The sequence below is a fragment of the Polypterus senegalus genome, chromosome 17, assembly GCF_016835505.1.
Source record: "Polypterus senegalus isolate Bchr_013 chromosome 17, ASM1683550v1, whole genome shotgun sequence".
Taxonomy (NCBI): domain Eukaryota; kingdom Metazoa; phylum Chordata; class Cladistia; order Polypteriformes; family Polypteridae; genus Polypterus; species Polypterus senegalus.
This window is the reverse complement of record NC_053170.1, coordinates 16,337,739-16,364,222: the sequence shown is the minus strand read 5'-3', so window position 1 is coordinate 16,364,222 and position 26,484 is coordinate 16,337,739. Positions and strand designations below refer to the sequence as shown.

Here is a 26,484-nt window from a genome sequence, read left to right as displayed (position 1 = left end):
ATTAAGGACCCGGGAGTACTTCCAGTGCCAGGGCCACTGCCTGACGGAAGTACTTCTGGGTTATATGGAAGTCCCATAAATTGGGGAGCGCATCTCCCTACAATGTCCCTTGCAACCCACAGCAGGGCTGTGTTGCCGGACTACATCTCCCAGCATTCCCTGCTGGTTCCCAAATGGGTGCAGATAAGGAGGGCTGCTGCCATCTTGTGTCCTGGGAGAATAAAATATCCTCTGCAGCTTCTTTTATAGCTGATGGGCTGTCTGTCCATCCCTTCTGGCCAACTCTTCTGGGTCGGGATGCCTATCTGCCTGTTCAGAGCCTTTTGTCCGGGTAAGGAATCATCCTCTTTTCTGGTTGTGATGCCAGCCCAACCCATGTGGCATTTACATTATATAGACATATATGTATAGATAATGCAGTGGTATGGAGACCACGGTTCACTTCACAGGTCCTCCATGCATGGAGTTTTTGATTTTGATTTGACATACTTTGTTAAACCCCAAGGGGGAATGGTCTTTTCGTATGAACTTTTAGGTTTGCATGTTCTCCCCATGTCTGCATGAGTGTCCTTCAGGTCCTCCAGTTTCCTCCCACTGTTTAAAGACATGGAGCTTTGGTGAGTTGGTGACGCTGCATTGGCTGTAGTGTGTGTTTGTTTGTGTGTGCGTGTGTGTGTGTCTGGTGTGTGAGCTCACACTGCTATGGACTGGCCTCCATGTTCAGAGTTTCTTCCTGCCTTGTGCCCTATGCTAGCTCAGTTAGGCTCCAGCACCCCTCAACGCGACCCCATTCAGTACAAAGCAGGTTAGAAAATGTAATGAAAATGAATAACCTGTGCTCAAACAATTCGTGACTTCCTCTAAAGTTTGCCTTCATTAACAGGTTCATAGATGTTCCAGGCAACATTTCTGTAGATGTTAATGCAAAATAAACAAGCCATATGTGGAATATCCACAACTGTTATAATTAGCAGGGTTAAGTCACCAGTAATGCACTTTACCCCAAACAGTGGGTTTAGAAAGTATTCAGACTCCTGCACTTGCTGCACACTTGTAGGTTTAACTTTAAATTCATTCATTTGTTATTTTTGCCTATCAATGTCTACTCAATAACCAATATTGACCTCATTTCAGAAAGGTTTGCAAATGTATGAAAAATCCAAAACTGAAATTTCTCATTTATAGAAGCACTCCGACCTTTTGCTGTGTCACTCCAGTTTGTGGTCAGGTGTCTCCTGTTTGTTTTTGATTCTCCTTGAGATGTTTCTTGAACTTGATTGGCGTTCACTGGTGGTACACTGATTTGATTGGACAGTTTAGAAAGACAAACATCTGTGTATACAGTAGCAGTTTCAACAATTCACACTGCATGTCAGGATACAACCCAAGCCAAGAAGTCTAAGGAACTCTCTGTAGACCTCCTCAATCAAATTGTGGTGAGACACAGATCAGGGCATCATTTCTAAAGCTTTGAGTGTTTCCAAGGAGCATGGTGGCATTGGTACTTTCAGAACATATGGGACACTTCCTAGAACTGGCTGTTTGGCCAAAGTGATTGTGATTAACAAGAAGGCCCTTGGTCAGGGAGGGGAGATAGAACCCAAAGGTCACTCTAACACAACTTCAGAAGTCCTCTGCTGAGATGGAAGAAAGTCTCAAAGGACAATCATCTCAGCAGTACTCCACCATTCAGGTATTTATGGTAGACTGGCTAGTTGGAAGACATGTTTGAATAAATAGCATGTGACAGTTTAAAAGACTCTCAGAGCATGAATGAGAAAATTGAACTCTTTGGGCAGAACTCCAAACACTATGTCTTGGGAAGACTGCCTAATATCATCTGTACTGTTAAGCACGGTGGTAGCAGCGTCGTGCTATGGGGTGCTTCTCAGTGGCAGGGATAGGGAGACTGGTCAGAACTGAGGGAAGGATGAAGGCAACCAAATACAGAGAGGTCCTTGAAAGAAATCTGTTCTAGAGTGCAGATGATCTCAGACTTGGGATACAGTTCGCCTTTCATCATGACAATGACCCAAAGCAGGACAACTCACTGACTGTCTGTGAGTGGCCCAGACGTAAACTCCAAAGAACATCTATGCAATGATATGAGGATTTATAGACAGTTCCATCCAATCTAATGGAGATTGAGAAGGAAGAATGGGATGTCCTGCCCAAAGCCAGGTGTGCAAAGCTTGTAGAGACTTTCCCAAAGTGGCTTGAAGCTGAGGTTGCTGCCAAAGGCACTTCTACAAAGCAGTCGATTAATAAGTACTTCTATAAAGGACACATTTCCATTTAGGATTTTTTAATAAATTTGCAATCCTTTCTGTATCAGCACATGCTCCTAACCTCTCTGTCTCTCTTAAAACATGATTTCACTTTGTCAATATGGGTTATTGGGTGTAGATTGATAAGCAAAAACGAAAACTTAATCCATTTACATTTCGATTTTAACACAATAAAGTTTGCAGAAAGTGAAAGGCTCTGAATACTCTCTGCATCCACTGAAAATAATGAACTACCATTGAGATACTACCACACAAAGCTGGCAGTCTTGAAATATGGAACCTTTGGATCCAGACATGGGGTGAAATGGACAGGTAAGAGTTTACATTGAGGCGCCGTTTTGCTTTTGATGTGAATTAAAAGTTAATGTTGTGTGTAAATATCTGACCACTGACAAAGTACAGGCATTGCTAAGGCCCAAGTTGGGTAAGACAAAGTGACAAAAATACTTTCATGTAAAACCTTGGGGCTGGGCTGGTTGTTTCAGGGGGTGACTTTCCCTTTTGCCCCCTACCCCCAAGTTGTTCCAGGCTGGGTTGGTTGTTCGTCTGGCTTTCTTTGACACTGTGATGTTGTTTCATAACATAACATAATAATCTCAAACTCACTTAATATAATCCATGGATGTGATGGGCCAAAGCCGATCCTGTCAATATTGAGTGCAATGCCACTCTGGGCAAGTCACCAAGTCCATTGCAGGGCACAGTCAACACATCTTTGGGGGCGTTGAGCAAAACAGAGAAAAGGATGACCTGCAAACTCCGTACAGATAAGGACACTGGATTCACCATGCTGCCCTAACATTTTATCATTTTTTATTACTGTTATTTCATTTTTAACTGCATTGCAATCTGTGGCAGTCTCTCAGTTTTTGAGCCAATAAATATTTAACTTACTTCAGAATTTTCCACCACATTCTCAATTATTATGGAATTCTCTGGCATCAAGTTCAATAGTGCTGGAAAATTCCGGAAAACCTTGGCCTCACTGAAAATTGTGATCAAACTGGCTTGTAAGATGCGGCGTCTTTTATTTCCTAAACATAAGTGCTGGCACAGTGCCCACCTGGACAGCTCTGCCCTGCCTGTCTTCTGATTTTAAATTCAGTGCCAGAGAGTCTTATGGGGAACGCGAGAGCCGTGTGCCCTTTCGATTTAATCCCACACAGACAGGACATACGGGAGAAGGGATCAGATGCTTTCCAATTATGGATTCATACGGTTAAGGCAACCCCACCTGCCAGCGCCCAGTCCAAACCTGGCAGCTTTGTCTACACACATATATTGATACAGTTTAAATATGTGTCTCAGTTATAATGCAATTATATTTAAAGATAAAAAAAATAAATATGTTGTCTATCCAGGCCCTCTTTGATACAAATGGTTGGACCCATTATTGCAAGTGCCAGCATAATTTACTCTATGATGAGGAAAGGGGTAACAAATAACAAAATATACAGACACAATGCAAGGAAAAAAACACCATAAATTAAAAGAGAGGGAAATTAATGAATTCCGGTAAAACAAGGACATGTTGCCACACTACCAGTGCTTATGTGCACTCAAGCTGTGACACTTGAAGAGATGGCCTTGTCAGATCCTCTTACACTTAAAGGAACACTCAACCCAAAGTTATACCAGTATAACCAGTATAAGTGCAAGTATACAAGGGTTTATATGTGGCCTGCTTCATCTGCTGGTTCTGTATTTTTGTGCCTGTTAAAGCTTACAATGCCTTCTATAATTTTGGGGACAAAGACCCATTTTTCCTTGATTTGCCCCTCTGCTACACAGTTTAAAATTACAAATCAGATAAGTCAGACGTGACTAAAGTGTACATTTCAGACTTTCATTTAAGGGGGTTTGCATTCATTTTGGTTGCACAACACTTTTTCTACGCACCCCCTCCCCATTTCAGGGCACCATCGTGTTTGGGACAGTTGGTCTTCATGCGTGTTTGGGATTCCTCAGGTGGGTTTCATTACTTCATAAAATCTTCGGTTTGCTTGTGCCCTTTGGACTCTGTAGTTGCCATTGTTTGACATGAGGACAAGAGCTGTGCCACTGAAAGTTAAAGAAGCCATTTTATGAGGTTGTAAAACAAGAATAAAACCATTAGAGACATCAATAAAACCTTAGGATGACCTAAAGCACTTGTCTGGACGAAGAAAGTGAGCTCAGTAGTCGCAGAAGGACTGGTAGGCCCAGGAAGACCACCACTGCTGATGACAGAATAATCCTCATAGTAAAGAAAAAGCCCCAAATGCCTGTCCGACAGAACAGAAACAGGGGGCAGATGTGGATGTGTCAGTGACAACTATCAGCAGAAGACTTGTACAGAGGCCACACTGCAAGATGTAAACCACTAATTATCCACAAAAACAGGATGGCCAGATTACAGTTTGTGAAATTGAACTTAAAAGAGCCTGCAGAATTCTGGAAAAAGGTCTTGCAGACAGACGAGACAAAGATGAACCTCATCAGAGTGATGACAAGAGCAAAGTGTGGAGACAAAAGGAACTGCCCAACAGCCAAAGCAGACCACCTCATCTGTTAAACATGGTGCTGGGTGTGTTATGGAGTGGGCATGTATGGCTGCCACAGGTCCTGGCACACTTCATTGATGATGAACTGCTGATGGCAGCAGCACAATGAATTCTGAGGTGAAGAGAAACATCTGATCTGCTCAAGTTCCAGTAAATGTCTCCAAATTCAGTGGATTGCACTTCATCCTATACCACGATGATGATCCATACATACTGGTGAGGCAACAGTCAAAACTAATAAATGGAAAATTCTTAAATGGCCTAGCCAGTCACCCGATTTAAATCCAATTGAGCAGGTCTTCCATATGCTGAAGAGAAAACTTAAGGGGACAACCAACAAAAACAAGCAGGAGCTGAAGATGGCTGCATTAGAGGCCTGGCAGGGCATCACCAGAGAAAACCCTCAGCACCTGCTGATGTCTATGAATTGCAGACTTCATGAAGACATTGTATGGCAGGGATATGAGACAAAGTCCTAAATATGATGGCTTTAATAGATCTGCCATTGCTGTGTCCCAAACATTATGGTGCCCTGAAACGGGGGGAACCACATAGAAAAAGTGTAATTTCTACACACTGTGAACAAAATATATGCAAGTACCCTTAAATGAAAGTCTGCGATGTGCACTTTAATCACGTCTGAATTATCTGATTTGTAATTTTAAACTGTGGAGCAGAGGGGTCAATCAAGGAAAACTGTGTCTTTGTCCCAAACATGGAGGACAGTAGTAAACACCCTGTTAAAACTGCCCCTCTCAGATTCCTTGTTAAGTTGTAATTCGCCACTTTTTTATGTTAAAATAGGTAACATTCCAAACAAACAAGCCTGACGCCCTGGTGCTCTGGCAAGTCTTATCCTTAACATTAAGAACACCAGAGAGACTGTGGAGGACTTCAGGAAGAGAAGGAAATCTGTCCTTAGTCCATTACTCATACATGATGAACCTGTGGAGAAGGTCTCCAGTTTTAAGTTCTTGGGTATGAACATCACAGGGAACATCCGTCAGGTTATAAGCACATCAATTACCATCAAAAAAGTTACAGCAACGCCCTTTCCTCCTTATTAGACTGAAGAAAATGAGACTGTCCCAGGAACTTCTTGTGAACTTCTTTCGGTTGATTATGGAGAGCGTACTGACATACCGCATCACAGTATGGTGCTCTAGTTGCACAAGAGAAGAACGGAAGTCTCACTGGTGCACAGTTGCCAGCATTTGAGGACATTTACCTGTCCAGGTGTCAAAGCAAGTCTTCCAATGTCATTGTAGACCCCAAACCCACCCCGCACCCTTTTAACGGGACTATCTACGCACAAACAACAAGAATGAAAAGCAGCTTCTTTCCCAGATCTGTTAAAGTAATGAATACAGATGGTCCTCAACCTACAATGGTTCGACTTATGACTTTTCAAACTTACAAAGGCGATAGCGATATGCAAATTCATATTAAATTGTGTAAAATATACATTTGCAATCAGGGGACGGCAACTTACCCAGGTGACTTACCACGCCCAGCTTTAGTGGCTGTACAAACAGAAGGATACAAAAGCCCTGCTCACTCGGTGGTGTATTAGTTTGCAGGCTTTTGATGTTTGCCGCCATCCCGGGGCTGCACACACCATTGCTGACGTTCTCTCCCACCTGGCCGAGCCCTGCTTAGATGGTCGCTTTGGCCACATCGGTGTGGAGTAATCTAAGGGGGAGACTTGTGACCCCCTCCAACAAGGTGACTCACTGAAGCGCGTTCAGAGGTTTGCAGCACCACAGAAACACCAGCCAACCACTGCAGCCAGTCGCCAATGGATGATGCAAGGGACATTATAAATGCAGGGAACAGTATAACTTGGCCACAGACCTAGCCCTGACCCTGACCATTTCATGTGTCTGTGTATAGGAGAGTGGTAGATCCTGCTACAATAAATAACTGTAATCTCGTTAACTGTTGTCCTCAGTGTTACAATGACAATAAAGTCTTGTTATACTCTTAAAATTCCCAGAATTCCAGGCGGCCACCCACCACCACCACCCTTATAGGCATTTTTTTTCCCTTACTTTCTAGGTGTTCTCCCTTCCTGGCTCGTCCTACAGCCTGAACTCTTCCCGTGTTTTCGGCAGTCCCCTGACCTCGGGTCCGTCCATCAATCCATTGATCAGCCAGTCGGAGAGCAGTCTTCAAGGTAGGATTCATTTTGTTTTTCTCACTGCTCCTCCTGTCTTTCACCAAGTGAACCCTGTAGTCATATGCAGCGTGTGCCACCCTGGCTCACTAGAAACTTACCATAGGATCACTTCTTAATTTATTTAGTGCCTCCCATATTGTATCTTGGCTTGCTTAATGATGTGACTCCCTGTCTCTGCACTTGAATTCCTCTCATTTTCAGTATCTTTGCATCTCATGTTATGTCCCTCCTTGCTTGCTCTACTGTGATTCTTCTGTGTATTTGACGGGATTGTTTTGTTGTTTTTTATAATACGTCTTCAGCTTCTATAAAGAACAAAGGTTTCCCCTTGGGACATATTGTTATGTCAGAAAACTGACAAGATTTTTAAAGGACAAACAAGGAGAGAGAGACACAAAACAAAAAACGTGTCAAAACCAAGAGAACGATAAACGGCAAAACAACGAAGCCAAAGAGCAAGAAAAAAATTGAGGTCTAAAGAACAAAATCACGAACCTAGATGGTCGATTCAGAAGACAAGAAATATTCAAGATAGGCTTAGCAAAGATTTTTTTTTAAACCGCAATTCAAATAAAGACACAGCAAAGTGGGTGGCTATTTAAACCCACTGGGTGACAAACCCACGTGCCACACCCCCCTAATGACAGGGAAGGTTACCCTGGTAACTGGAACAAGCTGTGGTGTACTCAGAGCACACGAGACAGCTGCCAGAAGAAATAAAAATCAAAAATATAGCACAAATTATGTTCCATCTTTCAATTAGGCATGAGACAAAGCACTTACTTTACGGTACAATTCATGGTGCGATTCAGACTTCACGGTACAAAATTTTCAGAAAAGATATGTACTGTATGTTTAGTGTTACTTACAGTATTATTAGATGTTAATAATAAAAAATAAAATAACTTCAAATCAGTGTGAAAGTACACAACAACAACAACAATTTAATTCCTGTCCAGCCCAAAATCACATAAGGAATGCCTCAATGGGCTTTAACAGGCCCTGTTTTTTGACAACCACCCATCCTTGACTACTTAAGAATACAAGTAAAAAAATACACAAGTTTTAACCGATGTTTTTGTATTTTTTTATCTTTTGCATTAAATTAAAATAATCCTAAATATTACATAAAATGTTTGCACTGCGGTAACATAAGATGTACTGCATGTTAGTTACCACCTGTAAGTAAGAATTTCACTGTACTCTGTGCAGGTGACAATACTGACCCTATAAACCTATGCGGTATATTAAATCAAGTTACTACAGTGCAGAAGTACCCAAATGTAAATATATCTTCTTGTTTTATGAATTAACATCAAACGCTACTCCAACGATGGCTGTCCTTGTTTTTTTCCTACTTCAATGTCTTAACTACCCGTTAGCTGTGGGCCCTGATTGGATCTATGAAGAACTTATAATATTAAATTTCCTTTTAAGAAAAATGAGAATATTGATAGCATAAAGCTGAGGCCTTTCCACAGTGACTGTTATGTATCAATACAGTATGTATTTATGTATTTGCTACTTTTGTTGTTTTTTCAGTTATTATTGGTCATATTTTTACATGTTTTCCTTTACATCTATTGTCACATACTGTCCTTTTAAATGTACCTCTGTTCCTTGTTATTTGTAGCTGGAACCCCAGGAGGCGGGGCCACTCTGACATCACCACTCACCACTCCTGAGCCCTCCCTCTGGCTTACTTAAGTCAGCTGAGAAGGCTCAGTAACAGGAGATCATTTCTGTAAACATTACTATTTTTCATTGGAATTACTGTTTTTTGTGACTTTTCTTGCTTCTGATTTAGGATTCTGTTTTCTGGATAGTGTTTTTGCACTTGGTTGCTAAAAGTTTGCCTTTTAGGAAACTCCTTCTGTCACTTTTTGCCCTTTTGAACATTTGGTCTGTGTTTTTCTATTTGTGATAAATTAATCTTCCATTTATAAAGATTTCATTCTTGCCCTTTTTATTCACAAGTTGGAAGTTGATGGTTATCCCTTCTCTTTGTTGGCCTTTTTGATAGATTTGTAGACATTTCATGTTCCTTTTGCCAGATTTCCCATTATTGGGGCCTGCTTTGGCTGAAGTCAGCTGGTAGTATTTGGAGCCTCACTGTGTTTAGGTGAGCCTCTTCTGGGCCATCTATCTATCTATCTATCTATCTATCTATCTATCTATCTATCTATCTATCTATCTATCTATCTATCTATCTATCTATCTATCTATCTATCTATCTATCTATCTATCTATCTATCATATTGTTCCTTTCACATCTATCAGTCATTTTATTTGCATTCATTATATCGATTTGATTTACATTTCTTTATCCCTTTTATCTAAAGTGACTGGCAACTCGATGTGTCTCGATGAAGTGAGTCAGGGGAGTGAATTGTAATTATCAGTTTTAACAATTTAGCCAGTAGGGGGACACACTGCCTATACTATCCCTCCCCACAGCTCTTCCCCCTTCTTGATATTTGCCTTCAATGTCCCCCTTTCCTTAAAGCTCTGCCCCCACTTTCACCCTCCTCTTTTGCCTTTGCCTCTCCTTTTCCTACTGAGAGCAGATGTGAGCAGACCCCCACAAGTCCATTGTAATCTGACCTAACTTTTTTTGTCTTTTTTTTCACATGGCAGACCCAGAGTTGGAAGATTGTCCCTTCGCCTGTCGAGACAGCTCCCCACGTGAAAGCCTGTCCTCTCCGTAATTACTATTTCTGTACTTCTGAATGAGTGTGAGTGTGTGTGGGATTATGTCCTGTGTTAGACCTGCACCTCATCCTGGGTGGATTCTGCTGTGCCTCCATTGCTGCTGAAATAGGCACCAGGTCCTTACATCCCAAGTGGATAAGTGGTTTGGAAGAGGGATAGATGGTTCAATGGTATTTGCCTGTGTTCAGCTTCTGCAACGAGTATCTCTTGTTCAAAACCCTCTCCATTTTGTCCCTTTATAGGTCCCCAATAAGCAGCCTGCCTCTGTTGTTTGATCAGAGAGACATAGGAAGCCGGAGCAGTGGAGAGAATACTGGAAACATCCCGGCTTGCAGTGCACACATTGAACAGCTTCTGGAGAAGCATGGCAGTGGCGAGATGGGCTTCAACAGTAAGAAGGTTTTATTATTCTGTTTGGCAAAGTGGGGTGTCAAAGCAAGTGCAAAGACAGGCACACCACAATCCAGCTAATCATCCAAGTGTTACTTGAAGGCTTTGGCCTAAGTTAACCTAAAATGGGGAAACTGGCTTTTAAAAATCAAAATGATTTTAATTTAAGGTGCCTTTCAAGGGAGAGAAACTGTGAAAGACTCAAGCTTTAAGAGAAAGGCCAGAGTGAAGAACCTTTATAAAATGAGGGTAGTTGTTCACAAAAAAAAAGAAAAAGAAATGCTCCAAAAGAAGTTGCCTGGAGGAAAGTTCCTAAGCAACCAAGCAACCAAGTCCCAATACATGGCCAAAAATCCAAAATCCAAAAACAGAGCAGAAAATGACAGAGAAATCAGTAAATCCACACCACATACAATGCTCACAATTGACACTTGACACTGTACCACTACTGAGGTCTTCATCTCTAACTCAGTAAGTAGCCAGAGGGAGGCTTTCAGAAATGGATGGACATGCAATTAAAGGGTGAAAATATAAATAACAAATAATAAACACATCTATTAGAATTAACAACAAAATCAGAAAAATAATTCAAAAATGACTAAAGCAGCAAACACACCCCAGGTAATAAACTCTGGCTGTAATATAATAGACATGGAGTGAGCATACACACTGTTCACATAGACAAAGACTGGAAGGCGATTGCATTCTAGTTTCAAAAGCTGTAAAGCACTTATTTTTACAACTTAGACTTACAAACATGGCAGCGGGGTATGAGGTCTCCAGAAGGCTCTACAAGCAGGCCCAGACCCTCATAGACCTGCCCAGAAATAGCCTTACCACACGCTGCTACTTGCAGGCCTCAGCTTGCCTCGGCCCAAAATGGGAAGCTGGTCTTTAGTTCCAAAAAAAGAACTTCAAACTTCAGAAAATTAGTACCGTATATACTCGCGGATAAGTTGGGGCTTGATTTTACCGTATAATTTCCAGTATTTTATATTGTCGGTTGTGTAAGTCGAATGCGGAAAACTCACGCTATTGGTCCAAGAGATTATGATATGCTAACACCCAACTGAGAGATTAACCACGGAGCACACTGCCTTTTTGTCCATGTATTGTGCCAACGTGAACACACAGTAATACCCAAACTATTCCCAAGTGACGTTTGCACTGTTTTGGGTTTTTTGTATCTCACACCCTCATACACCTTTATCGTAAGAGCGTCTCTTATCTATGATGGAGCGTTGGATCAGAAGAAAATATGAAGCTGGTTTTAAATTAGAAGTCGTTGAAGAGGCAAAAGAAATTGGTAATTTCACAGCTGCAACAAAATTCAATAAAATTTGATTTGTCTGAGAAACTGATGCGCGATTGGAGGAGGCAAGAAGATGTAAAAAAATAAATGTCGCATTTTTGAACGGGTGTATAAGTCGGGGTCTGATTTTATGATCGATTTTTTGTGTTTCAAGACCCGAATTATATGCGAGTATTCAGTAAATGGTTCATTGTGAGGACATGATGATTCATTTTCATTCAGTTTTTCCCTTTGCAGACAGGTATTAACAGCTCTGAGAACCAGAACTTCTAAAGACCTGGCATCTCCGTCATCCGAGGGAACAGGTCAAAGAACAGGCCACAGATTCTTCCCTATTGCATTTATTAGACTACAAAAGAGAGTGAGTTTAAGAGGGGCTCGGTTTCTCGTCTTTATGAGAAGATGCAGTTGACTCTGCGTTCTGAAACTCAATCTGGCCCCATGAATTGAAGGATGCTTCAAGAAGGCTCTCACAATAGGGAGGAGGAATATGCAGAATTGTGGTTGTGATAGCTGTGAGATCTCAAAGTTTACCTTAGGTTTCTTCTGTGACCTGTCTTTAGTATATGATTGAACTTTGATGTTTGTGGTTATTATTATTTTTTTTTTTTTTGCAGTTGTTGAGATGCTGAAGTCTCTACACTCCTTGCAACAGGAGAACCAGAGACTGCAGGACCAGATTATGAGCCTGACAGCAAAAAAGGAGCGGTTGCAGCTTCTCAACGTACAGCTGGAAGTACCCTTCAATCCTGTGCAGAGCAGTACCACACGGACACCATGCTCGTCTTCTTCTTCCACACAGATGAATTTTCTCTCCACACATAATGGTAGGAAAGATGGTGGGAAAGTAGAGTGTTTGGTCTGCTAAATGATATTCATAATGGCACACAATCAAAGGCTCAGATTCCAAAAAGAGGACACTGTGGCTGGCAGTTAATTAATTAGGAGATTTACCAATTCACCTAGCTCACCCCCATTTTAATTATCCAAACATGCAAAAAAAAAAAAACACAGAATAAGTGTGATAAATTTGAAACCTGAAGATGCTGGGCCTCTGTGCCAGTTCACCTGCTTATGGAGTATTGAAGATACTGGAGTCTGTGCAGATCAATGCCAATGAAGACATCGCAATGGGGCTTGGGCTTCTGTCACTGGCAAGAAATGAGGGCACCGTACTTCTTCATTTCACGTCCTCACAAGGAGGGACAGGCCATGAACTTGGGGCCTAAGAGTCAGAAAGCACTTGTTTTCTCAGTTGAGTTAAAGAAAACTCCCCCCCCAATCAAGTGAGCCTGTGACTTCTAACTGCTGTTATGAGGGTGTCATATTATGTGGTAGGCCCGCTTTCTCTTTGTAGCCACTCTGCCCCTTGTTATAGCTCCATCCCAGCCATGTCTCTTGGGTGCAATATAGTTGGGGCCCTCCCATTCCTGTCTGTTACTAAGAAACTCCAGTTGTCCAGCAACAATATGAAGGGAGGAACGGCAGATAGAATGTGGGGAGTGAGCTGGAGACTTTGCTGTAGAACTGCGTTCGTTCTTCTATAAAAAGTCTTTCATTGGGCCTGTGAGAACTTAAGCAAAATGACACCTTTTATTGGCTAACTAGAAAGATTACAATATGCAAGCTTTCGAGGAAACTCGGGCCCCTTGCCTGAAGAAGATGTATCCTAACATCTTGCCTGAAGAAGTGGCCTGAGTTGCCTCGAAAGCTTGCATATTGTAATCTTTTTAGTTAACCAATAAAAGGTGTCATATGGCTTAACTTCTCACTACATCCATAATGGCTAACACGGTATAACATCCTAGTACTTCGGGTCTGTGTAACATATTCTTGACTTAATGCATTTTGATGATTGTACCTCTTTTTGGATTCTGCTTTTTCTTGTGCCTTTTTTGCCTGCTTAAGTTTAACCTACCACATTTTCTGACTAGTCTTTAGATAATAGACTTCAATCATAGAATAGCATTTGTATTATACGTTCAGCATGTCATTTTTCCACCAGCTCATCCAGATTTGTACTCTCCCCATGGCACACATAGCCTGCTAAGCTCGCTGGACTGATGTTCTGCCATTACGTCTCTCGGCTTGGCTTTCCCACCTCTTGAAGAGTGCTGACAGAATTCTACATCGATGACTCCAGCCAAACATGTTTTCACTTTGTCATTAAGGGTTATTGAGTGTAGACTGATGAACAAAAATTTAAAATGTATCCATTTAAATGAAATCTTCAATACAAGTATATGTGCAGAAAGTGATTGGCTCTGAATATACTGTGAATCCATTGTATAGACTGTATAGTGCCCTCTATAATGTTTGGGGTAAAGACACATTTCTTTTTGATTTGCCTAACTGTTTCAAATTACAAATCAGACAATTCAACCATGATTAAAATACATATTGCAGACTTACATTTAAGGGGATTTGCATACATTTGGGTCACACCACACTTTTTTGACTCGGTCTCCCCCATTTCAGGGCACCATAAAGTCTGGGACAATTGGCGTCACAGGAGTTTGTGATTCCTCAGGTGTGGTTCATTGCTTCATTAGATACCTCAACTTGCTTCTATGCTTCAGAGTATGTAGTTGCTATTGTTCAACATGATGACAAGAGCTCTGCTATTGAAAGTCAAAGAAGGTATTATGAGGCTGAAAAACAAGAGTAAAACCATGAGAGACATCGGTAAAACCTTAGAATGACCTAAATCAACTGTCTGGAATATCATGAAGAAGAAAGAATGCAATGGTCAGCTCAGTAATAGCAAAGGTACTGGTAGGCCAAGAAAGACCTTCACTGCTCACTATGGTCAAGAAGAAACCCCAAATGTCTGTCTGACAGATGAGAAACAGTCTTCAGGAGGGAGATGTGGATGTGTCAGGGACGACTATCAGAAGATTCCATGAACAGAAACACAGAGGCCACACTGCAAGATGCCAAGCACTAGTTAGCCACAAAAACAGAAAAAAAGAGTCTGCAGAATTCTGGAAAAGGGTCTTGTGGACAGATGTGACAAAGATGAACCTTATCAGAGTGCTGGCAAGAAGTGTGGAGACCAAAAGGAACTGCCGGAGAGCCAAAGCAGACCACCTCATCTGTTAAACATGGTTGGGGTGGTGTTATGGAGTGGGCATGTATGGCCGCCACAGGTCCTGGCACACTTATCTCCATTGATGATGGAACTGCTGACGGCAGCGGTACAATGAATTTTGAAGTGTATAGAAGGTTTTGATCTGCTCAAGTTCGAGTACATACTGTACCTCCAAACTCAGTGGACAGCACTTCATCCTACAACAAGATAATGATCCAAACATACTGCTGAGGCAACACATGAGTCAGTCAAAGCTAAGAAAGGGAAAATACTTGAATGGCTAAGCCAGTCACCCGATTTAAATCCAATTGAGCAGGACTTCCATATGCTGAAGAGAGAACTTAAGGGGACAAGCAACAAAATAAGCAGGAGCTGAAAGATGGCTGCATTAGAGGCCTGGCAGAGCATCAATAGAGAAGATCCTCTATGAATCCCAGACTTCATGCACTCATTGCATGTGAGGGATAGGTGACAAAGTCCTAAATATGATGGCTTTCATAGACCTGCCATTGCTGTGTTCAAACATTATGGTACCCGGAAATGGCAGGATCATGTAGAAAAATAGTGTGACTGAAATGTATGCAAATCCCCTTAAATCCAAGTCTGCAATGTACACTTTAATCATGATGTCTGAATGGTTTGATTTATAATTTGAAACTGTGGCGCAGTAGGGGGAAATCAAACATTATGGAAGATGCTGTAATTGTGAAACCTGTCCAACTGTTACAGAGTTAGGGTCTTGCAGAAATACTGATGTACTCCATATGTAGTTAATACTCCGCTCTACTTCCCTGCTGCTAATCACAGCACTTTATGCGTTTGTCTTCCACAGCATGCGCTACGGACCCTCTGGGCATCAACAAGAGCTCACCCTCCAAGACTGCCTTCTTGGCAGAAAATTCCATTTCTGCTTCCTCTGAGGTAGGTACAAGTGTTGTCTCTTTTTTGAACTAGTATCTGAACTTATAAGACATGCTTCTTTTGTTTTTTTTTGTTACGATTTATCACAAATCTTCAAAACTGCATGTGTCCATGTTTGATCGTTTTTGACATAGATTTTTTTCTCCGCTTCAGTTTCCTGGCTGACTGTCTGACATTTTCCTCCAGGATTTATTAGTATTTAGTGGAATTCATACTTCCCTACACTCACACAATGGTTCCTGTACTACTAGCTAACTTGCCTGTACTTAACAGATGCCAAGGTCTTCTTTTCTCTCTCCAAACAAACCGTTTATTGGTTGTGGCCAAAGAGGTCATTTTTAACTACATCGATCCACAGCATTTAGTTCAAAAATGCAGAAGCTTTTTTGCATAACTAAGACATTGTGTTTTTACAGTTAGGTCGCAAGTAAAGTTTCCTTCTAATGGCTCTTCCTTGAAGGCCACGTCCATGTAGGTAATACTGTACAGAAGGGCAGTGTCCCACCACTCCTTTATCAACTACTAGCTGTCCCCTGCAGCTCTGCCTGAGTAGTAATGAAACAGGACAAACTTTAAATATCAATACAAAAAAAATGTGTATAATTTGTATTGAGAAGAATTTATATTGATAGCTTTTGTATCCGAGGGCCTTTTGATATACAACATTTTTGGTTTTGCTATCAGGAGTGAGAATGTAGCTGTGATCTCCTTGCCAAAAACGTAAAAAGGTGGCAAGGTATCTCTGGCCAAGCGGAAGGTAGGAACGCTCCAATGTCAAACGTTGGCACTGTATCTGATCGTGTTCAGCTCTGACGGGACTGCGTCTCCCACGTGGGGAGAAGAGCATGTGGCCATGATATCTCTACCAGTGAGCAGCTACCCTCTAAAACACACATAGCTCTGATTTCTCTCTCAAAACCGTCAAACGTTATTCCTTAACAATGTAATGTCTGTTGAACAAACAGGTATCGCTAGCTAAGTGGAGGTGAGGTCCGCTACAACACGTGGTGAGAGGTAGACCGACTCGAAGGGTGGTTGGTGCGTGAATGAGGAGGGTCCCGTCCGGCTCCCTACTCCTGAGGTCCCGCCTACCCCTCCCCTCGGTTGATACCCTTCAAAGACACTTCTCCTTGTGTAACGGCCCATCTCCTGGTTTCTCCTCCGTGCTCTTTAAACCGTGCTGGGTGGCAACGGTAAACCTTCCTACGACGTCACGTATGCATGTGCCATCCTGGAGGAGCTGGACTACCTGAGTCAACTGCAGGTACACCTCATGCTACCAGTAGTGACAAGGACACTAGCTAAACACAAAATTAGAGAAAAATCAGACAGGAAGGATAAGGAGAGAGCTATTGTCTGTGGCAACCATATGCAAAACCATTCCCTTTCTGTGGGGTGTCATTTGCACCAAAGCAGGTGAAGCTGATTCACAATTATTTAAGCTTCCTAACTGGACAGATTGATATCCTTGACGCTTAACTGACTTACTGTTAGACTGTGATGATTAGGTGTCCCCTTATTTTTTTTTTGATCAGTGTATTTATATTTTGGATAGTGAAGAGTACTCATACAATATTTGCATAGATCACATCATTCAAAGAACATCAGTTAATAATAGAATGCCCCCCATTTCTTGTATTAGAAACATTCCAGAGATGGATTTACATTGGTCCACGAGATGGTGAGAACATATTTCCATTTCTGTGGATCTGAAAAATTATTTTTGTATTGAATCAAAGATATGTGGCACTATTAAAAATTCCAAGAAAAAAAATGGATTCTTCTGACCAGATTTGTCCTCAGGTCTCACAATGTCAGACCCTCATCTTTGCCTCCTCTGACCGTGACCTTCGGCACACACTCCTGCAACTTTGATGAGGATGAGCACCTCCAAGTCAGAGGTCATGGTTCTCTCTTGGTAAAGAGTGGATTGCTCTCTGTAGGTGAAGGGGTTTAGGGTGGGGGGTATCAATTTCCTTTAGTGGAGAAATTCAAGAATCTAGGGATCTTGTTCACAACTGATTGAAGAAGGGAACATGAGCTCAACAATTGGATTGGAATGGCAGCAACAGCTTTCAGTTTACTGGTCGATCTGTATCCCTGTCGTCACTTTTTGTTGACAAGCTGTGGGCACTGACTGAAATAATGAGTTCACGAGCACGAGCATCAGAATAGAGGTTTCTTTGTTGAGCCACTGGGCTAACAGTCCTTGATAGGGTGAGAAGGTCAGGCAGTCTGGAGAGTCAAAGTAGAGTCACTGCTACTTTGGAAGGAGAGGAGCCAGTTGAGTTGGTTTGGGCATGCCATAAGGTTGTCCCCCAGGTGGCTCGACCTAGAGCTGTTTTGGGCACATCCTACTGGGTAGAGACACTGTGGCACACCCCGAGGACATGCTGGAGGGATTATATCTCTTAGCTGGCTTGGGAAAGCACTGGGAATTTTTAAGGAGAGCTGGAATCTGCAGCTGGGGATGGGGAAGTCTGACCTGCTTGTCCTGCTGCCACCATAGTTTAAGGTGATGAGATGACCCTGACTCAAAGTGAGCACTGCATGGCGGCCTGCACCAGTTGTATATTGTGTTATTTTTTCATGTAGAATCTAGATAAGGGTTTGTCTAATGTACAAGGTGGAGGACTCTAATTGGGTATTCAAAAACTGTAACTGGTTACCTTGGTAGCTTTAAGTAGAAGGGCAGCTGGCCAAAGCCCCTTTGGTCATTGGTGCAGGAATGGCTTTAGTTTGTTAGGAGGTACAAAGGCTCTCAAAAGACGTCATGAGAGCATCACTTCAGCAAGAGTTAATATGAGGTTAGAGAGAGAGAGAGAGACTACTGCTGAATTATCCCTAGAGATAGAAGACTTTTTACCATTTGCTTCATACTGGCAGGGCTCTTCAGAGGGTCAATTTATAATAAGGTTTATGATTTGGCACCCTGTTAATTGCTGTGGTTTAAAGAATTGGCCTGTCCTGAGTCGTCCAGGCTGTCATTGTTTATATTTTTCTTACTAGTTGTTGGTCTGCTGAATTTGAACAAAACTTTAATTTTTTCCCTTGCAGGAACTTCATTCAGGCTGCCAAAGCCGCAGTAGCTCCTCCCTTTCTTTCCATAGCACTCCACCTCCTCAGCAAAGCCCCGCCTCCTTGTCTCAGCCTTTGGTTAATGGCCTTGGCAGAAATATGGTTGGTAGCACTTTAGGGGTTGGAACGTCACCTGCCAATTCCTCTTTGACCTTGGCAAGTGGGCTAATGGCAAATCTCAACGGGGGTCCACAGTTGTCCGTCAATGGCATGATGGGGAACCTGAATGGGGTGATCCAGACGCCTGCTAACTCCGTCACACAACAGACACTGCAGCAGAATCTCCAGTTCACCAACAGCCTCAGTGGGTAAGTTGTGTGGATGGAGTGGGATGGTGGGGGGCTGGAGGCATTTATTCATGACTGATTTAACTGAATATTCAGTGACTTGGAGGTTTTCTTGTCTCCATCCCCTGCCTTGTGCTTTTCAATAACACTTTTACAGACTTACTTGGAGTGGTGGTGTTTTTTCATTGTGTAGCATTTTCACATGCAGGTGCATTTAGACTACAATGAAATGAAACCCTAGACAAATAATCTCCATGGAGCTAATTTTGTTACTTCTGAAGCCAAAGGGCTGCTCCAGTGATAATTTACGTGTGTCATGTTAAAGGGGGTGAATACTTAATACAATCAATTTATTTTGGTTTTATATTTGTAATTATCAGAGAATTATCTGAGTGATCTGTTTTCACTTTGACATTAAAGAGTCTTTTTTCTGTCAATCAGTGTTTAAAAACCTAAATTAAATCCACTGGGATCCAGTGGTGTATAACAATAAAATGTGAAAACTTCAAAGGGGGTGAAAACTTTTTATATATTATGTATGTGTGGGCTGTTGTAACATCTGTGATTAATCACTGCATACAAGTGAAACTTCTATCTATATCTTATATAGTGCCTTTCACATCCATCAATCTATATATTTATCTATCTCATATAGTGCCTTTCATATCTACCTAACTAGCTCTAATATAGTGCCTTTAATATCTATCTATCTCTTATATAGTGTTTTTCACATCTATATATCTTTTATGTAGTGCCTTTCATATCTATCTCTCTCTCATATATAGTGTCTTCATATCTATTATATAGTGCCTTTCATATTTACCTACAGTGAATACCTAGCTATAATATAATGCCTTTCCTATCTATCTATCCCCTATATTGTGAATTCATATCTATCTATCTAATGCTTTCATATCTATCTATTATATAGTGCCTTTCATATCTACCTACAGTAACTAGCTATAATATAATGCCTTTCCTATCTATCTATCTATCTATCTATCTATCTATCTATCTATCTATCTATCTATCTATCCCCTATATTGTGCATTCATATCTATCTTATGTTTTCACATCTATTATATAGTGCCTTTCATATCTACCTAACTAGCTATTACATATTCCCTTTTATGTCTATCTATCTTTTATATAGTGCCTTTCATATCTATCTGTTTATTTTATTCAGCACCTTTCATTGTGTATCTCTCTGCTTGCCTGTCTATCTATATATATATATAATACATATGGCAACACTTTGCATTTGATTTTTCTTGTTCACTTTGTATTTCCGAGGAATACAAACTAAGATTTGCATTTAAATTTGAGTGTGGTGGGTGTTGGTGGGGGGGTTTCGGAGATTAGTTTACTGATTTTTTTTTTTTTGATAAACTGTAGTGCACGCAAAGCAGATTCAAATTAAATGAGAAATATGTGTGGTGACCCATTCTCCACATGTATCACTTTGGATCTGTCTGCTTGGATTTCAGTATGTTTAGTGCTGCCAAAAAACAGCAGGGGTGCAACTTTGCATTTTGTCTCTCAAAGAATAGATATCAGAAGTATGTACTGAGTATAACAGCAAGAATTTATAACAGACCACCGTGCCAGCGTTGACGTCTGCTGCTAATGTTGGCCTTCCCATGGTTGCGCTATCTTTGAAGCTAAGCTTTGGTTGGTTACTACATTTTGGTCATTTACACCACAGACCATCTTCTTTGTCTAATCTAAACAAAACTCAGTTCATTTTGATGTCCTAGTATTTACAGCCACAAAGGGAACTAACTCATAATGAAGTTTCAGCAGGACAGTTTCACAGGCAACCCCTTGTTTTATTAATATCTCCATTTTTCTCAAACAAAGTAGTCCTTCACAAAGTTCACTCAATCCATTTTTAACCCACATTTTTAGCACATTAGAAAAATCTAGACAAGAACAGGCCATTTAGCCTCACAAAGCTTGCCAGTCCTATCCACTTACTGTAATTCTTCTAAAATAACATCAAGTGGAGTCTTGAAAGGCCCTGAATTCCTACTGTCTACCACACTACTTGGTCAATTATTCCATGTGTCTGTAGTTCTCTGTGTAAAGAAAAACTTCCTAATGTTATAAAGCTGGAGAGGAACCTCCATGGTTATGCTGAACTTTATGTTTGTGTAAAATTTACCCTTAACTTTCCAACTGTGTCCCTGTGTTCATTTCAAAATATCAATCTACTGGAATAATTCCCTTCACAATTTTAAACGCTTCAATCAGGTCTCCTCTTAATCTCCTTTTGCTTAAAATGGAAATGCTCAGCTCTTTTAAGCTTTTACCTAATTCACCCCCCGAAGCCACGAAGCCCTGGAATTGGCCTTGTCACTCTTCTCTGGACTTTCTCCAGTGCTGCTATGTCCTTTTTGTAGCCCGGAGACCAAAACTGCACACAGGACTCGAGATGAGGCCTCACCAGTGTGTTATAAAGTTTGAGCAGAACCTCCTTGGTTATGCTGAACTTTACCTCTACTTTTACTAATTCAGATCCTGTCCTGGCAGCAAAGTAGCAACCAACCCTGGAAGGTATGCCATTCAATCCTTCAGTACATTCTTGTACAATATCTGATAGACCCAGTAGCCCCCTCTTGGCGTACTGTCTGTAACAGAGCTCTCTAGGACAACATGTCATGGAGAAGAAGAGCATCAGTAGCCATGATGGCTGCTATTCTGCCACTATCTCTAGTGAGTTCTCGATTAGTGCTATAATGCAGCTCATGGTGTTTAGCAACATGCTTGAGCCCAAATATGTCACCCTGCAGGGCTTGGCCTTCATAGCATGTAAGATACTCTACAGGCTGGAGGGCACTCTTGTTTATTATCGTGTTTTTACTCTACTTTGACTGGAGTGCATTTCTCCCCTAAAGTGCTTTTAACTTGTCTTTTTTGTCTTCATAGTGTCCCTGGAGCAAATCTTCTTACGGAGCAGCAGAAGCAGTTTGTTCTCCAGCAACAGCAGCAGCTCCACCAGATTTTAGCTTCACAGCAGTTCACCCCGGTAATAAGAAAGAAAAAAAAAAAAAAAACACACACAAATGTCCCTCTCTACTGGGTGGGCTTTATGCTAACTGCAGTAATAGCTGTGCTTAGGTCATTTATTAAGGAATGAGGTTGGGAGGCACTGATTGGAATCTAACTGTGCAAGCATATGTATCATTACATTTATGAAGATGTTTTGCGCATTTCAGGTCTGGGGAGAGGTGGTCAGAGAATAGTCTGACAATATAGGGCAGAAGTTCATCAAAGGGCCCACTCAGACACCCACACTTGGCAGGAATCCCCAGTTAAATTAACCTGCATGTCTTTTTCAGGATGTGGGAGGAAATCCACGCAGAAACAAGGAAAATGTGCATAATCCACTTGGATTAAAAAAAAAAACAGGGCAGTATTTGACTCCCCGAATATTCCGCTCATGAGGCTGCAGTCCCACATTTTGTACCTCTCATCTTTACAAAGAGAAAGGTGCATAAAACACAACATGAACGCTTCCTTTAATGCACAATATTAAATAGGCATTGATTGTCCTCCTTCTTCCTAGCAGGCCTACCCTTATTAGAAATTTCTTTTGACTTTCAGTTTAAAATGCATCACAATGCAAAACTTGTAGCCCTGGAATCAGTCTAGTCGCTCTTCTCTGGACTTTTGCAGTGCTGCTATGTCCTTTTTGTAGCCTGGAGACCAAAACTTCACACAGGACTCCAGATGAGGCCTCACCAGTGTGTTATAAAGCTGGAGAGGAACCTCCTTGGTTATGCTGAACTATATGTTTGTGCGAAATTTACCCTTAATGTTTCCAACTGTGTCCCTGTGTTCTTGTTGAACTCATTTCAAAGTCTCAATCCAATGGAATAATTCCCTACACAATTTGAAACACTTCAATCAGGTCTCCTCTTAATCTCCTTTTTCTTAAAATGGAAAGGCACAGCTCTTTTAATCTTTTCCCTAATTCACCCTCTGAAGACCTGGAATTGGCCTTGTCGCTCTTCTCTAGACTTTTCCAGTGCTGCCATGTCCTTTATGTAGCCTGGAGACCAAACCTGCACGCAGGACTCCAGATGAGGCCTCATCAGTGTGTTATAAAGCTGGAGAGGAACCTCCTTGGTTATGCTGAACTTTACCTCTACTCTTACTAATTCAGATCCTGTCCTGGCAGCAATGTGGCAAACAACCCTGGAAGGTATGCCATTCAATCCTTCAGTACAATCTTATACACAATCTGATAGCCCCAGTAGCCTCTCTTTGCATACTATCTGTAGCAGTGCTGTAGGATAACATGTCATGGAGAAGAAGAGCATCAGTTACCCATATGGCCCCTATTCTGCCACTGTCTCTAGTGAGCCCTCGATCAGTGCTGTAATGCAGCTCATTGTGTTTGAAAATGTGCTTGAGCCCAAAGCTGTCATGCTGCAGGGCTTTGCATTCAATATTAATTAGGCATTGATTGTCCTCCTTCTCAGGAAGGCCACCCTTATTAGAAATTTCTGTAGACTCTCAGTGTAAAATACATCATTTGCTGCTAATCCTCCCAACCTGCTTTGTGTTTTCCATTAGGAGCAGCAAGCCGTTGTCTACCAGATGCTGCAGCAGAACCAGCGACAGAGACTACAGTTGGCTGGGGCAGGGGCACCACCTTTCTTGCCTGGAATTACACCAGCACTGGCGTCCACACTTGCACCTTCCAGTCACCTGATGAGCCCTGCAACTGCCTCACCTCTGAATAGCAACCAAGGCAACCCTTTCCTTGGGTTAACACAGGATGGAAATGTCCAGAAGGTACAGGTATGAGCTCATTTTTATAGAGTACCAAAGTAAAGCAGGTGTCTTTTAGGTCTGGCCATACTCTCAGCTCAAATAAGAAGTGTATTTGTATAATTTTATCTACAGTGCCTCCTCTTCAGACTTCTTACATCAGGTATAGTTGGTGAGGTCACAGAGATGACAGAAATGGTGGAGTCCACTAAGAAACTGCCATTCATGGTTAAAATTGATGTTTACAGCAGTGTTAGTGATGGGACTTAAATATGTTTCAGTGAACCCCAAACAATAACACAAGAAGTAAAATAAATAACCAAAACTACAGTAGTTCTCCACTATAAAATACTAAAGGGGAGAAAAGCAACGTACATATATAAATGACCAGAACTAAATAAAATCAAACCATAATCATAACAGTGCACAGGTACTATTAACAAGAATAAGGACAAGTATCCAACTACACAAAAGACAAGATGGGCAAAAACACAGAAGCCTCCAGCCAAGTTCCCCTCTTTTATTTACTTTGCCCCTCCATTTAAGTGAGTAATGCATGACTGAAGTTGCACAGCAACAAAGACTGATGGTAAGGGCCAGAGGCTAGCGGGCTGCACCCCAAACACATCCTAATCCTGGACCATCAGATCTATCTTGCAAATATCTATAAGGAAATTACAAGTCAACTGAAATGAATCAAGTCTTATAATTCCTAGTACAAGCTCAACATGATGATACACTACTAGTCAAAAGTTTCAGAACACCTCAGAATTTCCATTTTAATGTCTTCATTTTCATGAAATCAAGGCATAGAACAAATAAACAATGGTAAATTAAAAAAATAAGGAATCATTAAGTGTACAAAACTTTATTCAAATTTTTGATTCATTAAAGTTGCCAACTTTTGCTGATATAATAGCCAAACTGTGGTAACCATTTTGATTCAGAATTCCAGTCACTCTGTGCCAATCACCAACAAAAGAACCCCAGAAAAATCACACTTCCTCCTCCACATTTGAATGTTGGTGTCACACACTGAGGAACCATTCTTTCACCAACTCGACAGCATGCAAACACCCTGCGGGATGAACTGAAGATTTCAGATTTTGATTCATCGGTCCATAGGAATTCTTTCCAGGCTGGAGTAGTCCACAGCCGGAATTTCAAAGCTCTATTTTGTCTTTTAAGGAATAGAATGGCTTTGTTACTGTCACTCACCCTTTCAAACCTGCAGCACCAAGTCTCCTCTTCACAGTAACTGTCACCTGTTTTTTTTCTACCTGCACTGTTAAAACTGTGCTTGAAGCTGTTGTGCTGTGAGGCGCCAATCACACAAGTTGGTGACCCTCAGAAACTTGTCTTCTGATTGGGTGGTAACTTTGGGTCTGCCAGATCTCTTCCTCTCAGAGTTTCTTCCAGTTTCGCCTTCTGATTATGTAGGACATCACTGGGCTCACTGACACAATTTTTTTGGCAATCTGTCTAAATAAAAAGCCTACATTTCCATGGGTAATGATGCTCTGTCTCATTTCATTTGTTATTTGCCATTTTCTTGCCATAATCACTGGAACTGCCAACGTTCTACAGGGTAATATTGTCCAAGCTGTATTTCAGAGGGTGTAGCAACACAGGTCTGCTTTAAGACTGAGTGGTTTTAAGTAATCAACAGAAGTTGGGACACCTGAGCAAACTGTTTGCTTCAATTTCCAAGGCTTCATTTACTTCAATTGCTGCAGAACATCTGTAGGTTGAAACCTATTAGTTATTCACTGAAGAAGGCCCATTTGTAATATTCTTAAACTTTCTGTTTTTTCAGTTTTTAGTAACCTAAACTTTAAATTTAAACATCTGGCTCTTTACTGCTCCACTTTTCATCATTTTAGGCCATTTATTTAATTTCAACTGATTAAATTTGAAGAAAAACTGAGGTGTCCTAAAACTTTTGACCAATAGCTTATATGTGTATAAATGTGACTTAAATGTATATGTAGATAATGGTAAAAATACAGCATATACAGCAACTCTATAAAACCATTTAAGCCATAAATCAGACTGACATACTAATTATTTATTACTGCAAGCTAAATTATATTTTGGTATCTACTACTTTGCAGTAACCTATAATCTGCTTCTCTTCCTGGTGCTAGGAGGAGTTTGCAATATTTCTGTTTAAGTGTTAAAAAAAAGAGAGGAGCAAAACAGGTACAAGTTAAAGGTTTTACAAGTGAAAAGGGCTTAAGAAAAAATGGGAGCTTGATTGTCTACTTTTGTAATTGTGTGCTCTGCCAATATGTGTGCATGTGTAAAAAAGAAATGGAGAACTGCAAGTCTTAGTGTTAGGAGGTATATGTCAAGGGGTTGTAACTTGGGTACTGAACAGGACGGTGAGAGCTTATTTAACTGATGACTAAATGGCCTTTATCTCTCCCCACCTACAGAGGGCAGTAGAGAAAGGAGGATCCCTGAGCCAGGACAAAAGCTGACTGTGTGAGTGACGAAGACCAGCGCAGAGACTGAAGACAATGTACCTGACTCAGCGAAAAGCTTGTCTCTTATTGTGAAATCTATGAGCCCTAAGGACAGAAAAGAACACGGCACCTTTTATTACTGTTTTTCATCAGGAATACATTCAGATTGAAGAATGTAACTGATTTTTAATAGCTGAAATTTAAAAAAAAAAACTTAATTTCTCTATGCTCAAACAAGAAATTCAGTTTCTTGTACTGGACTACGTTCAGCATACACAAGAGTGACACCACTTTTTCTTTATTTTTTATTATTTTTTTTTTTTTGACTCTTCCATTGACCTAAAATCATAATCATGAGAGAGCTTTTTTTAACATTAATAATGACAAGCCTCTTTGCAGTTTTCATTTCTGCCCATTGAATTCTTGTACTGATCCT

At 41.1% G+C, this 26,484-nt stretch overlaps 1 protein-coding gene across 3 annotated transcripts in view; it reads left to right on the top strand.

Moving 5' to 3' along the window:
• Positions 1-26,261, top strand: part of LOC120518142 (protein AF-17-like) — a 104,871-nt gene extending 78,610 nt beyond the window's left edge. For 2 of the 3 annotated variants that reach the window (XM_039740759.1, XM_039740758.1), the window contains exons 12-20: positions 6,890-7,007; positions 9,648-9,714; positions 9,965-10,113; positions 12,042-12,251; positions 15,348-15,436; positions 18,494-18,822; positions 21,730-21,829; positions 23,383-23,610; positions 26,019-26,261. In XM_039740759.1, coding sequence (XP_039596693.1) covers positions 6,890-7,007; positions 9,648-9,714; positions 9,965-10,113; positions 12,042-12,251; positions 15,348-15,436; positions 18,494-18,822; positions 21,730-21,829; positions 23,383-23,610; positions 26,019-26,063 — 1,335 coding nt within the window. In that variant the 3' untranslated portion in view covers positions 26,064-26,261. The remainder of the gene's footprint in view (positions 1-6,889; positions 7,008-9,647; positions 9,715-9,964; positions 10,114-12,041; positions 12,252-15,347; positions 15,437-18,493; positions 18,823-21,729; positions 21,830-23,382; positions 23,611-26,018) is intronic. The other variant, XM_039740760.1, reaches the window with a different exon arrangement.
• The last annotated feature ends 223 nt before the right edge of the window (positions 26,262-26,484 follow it).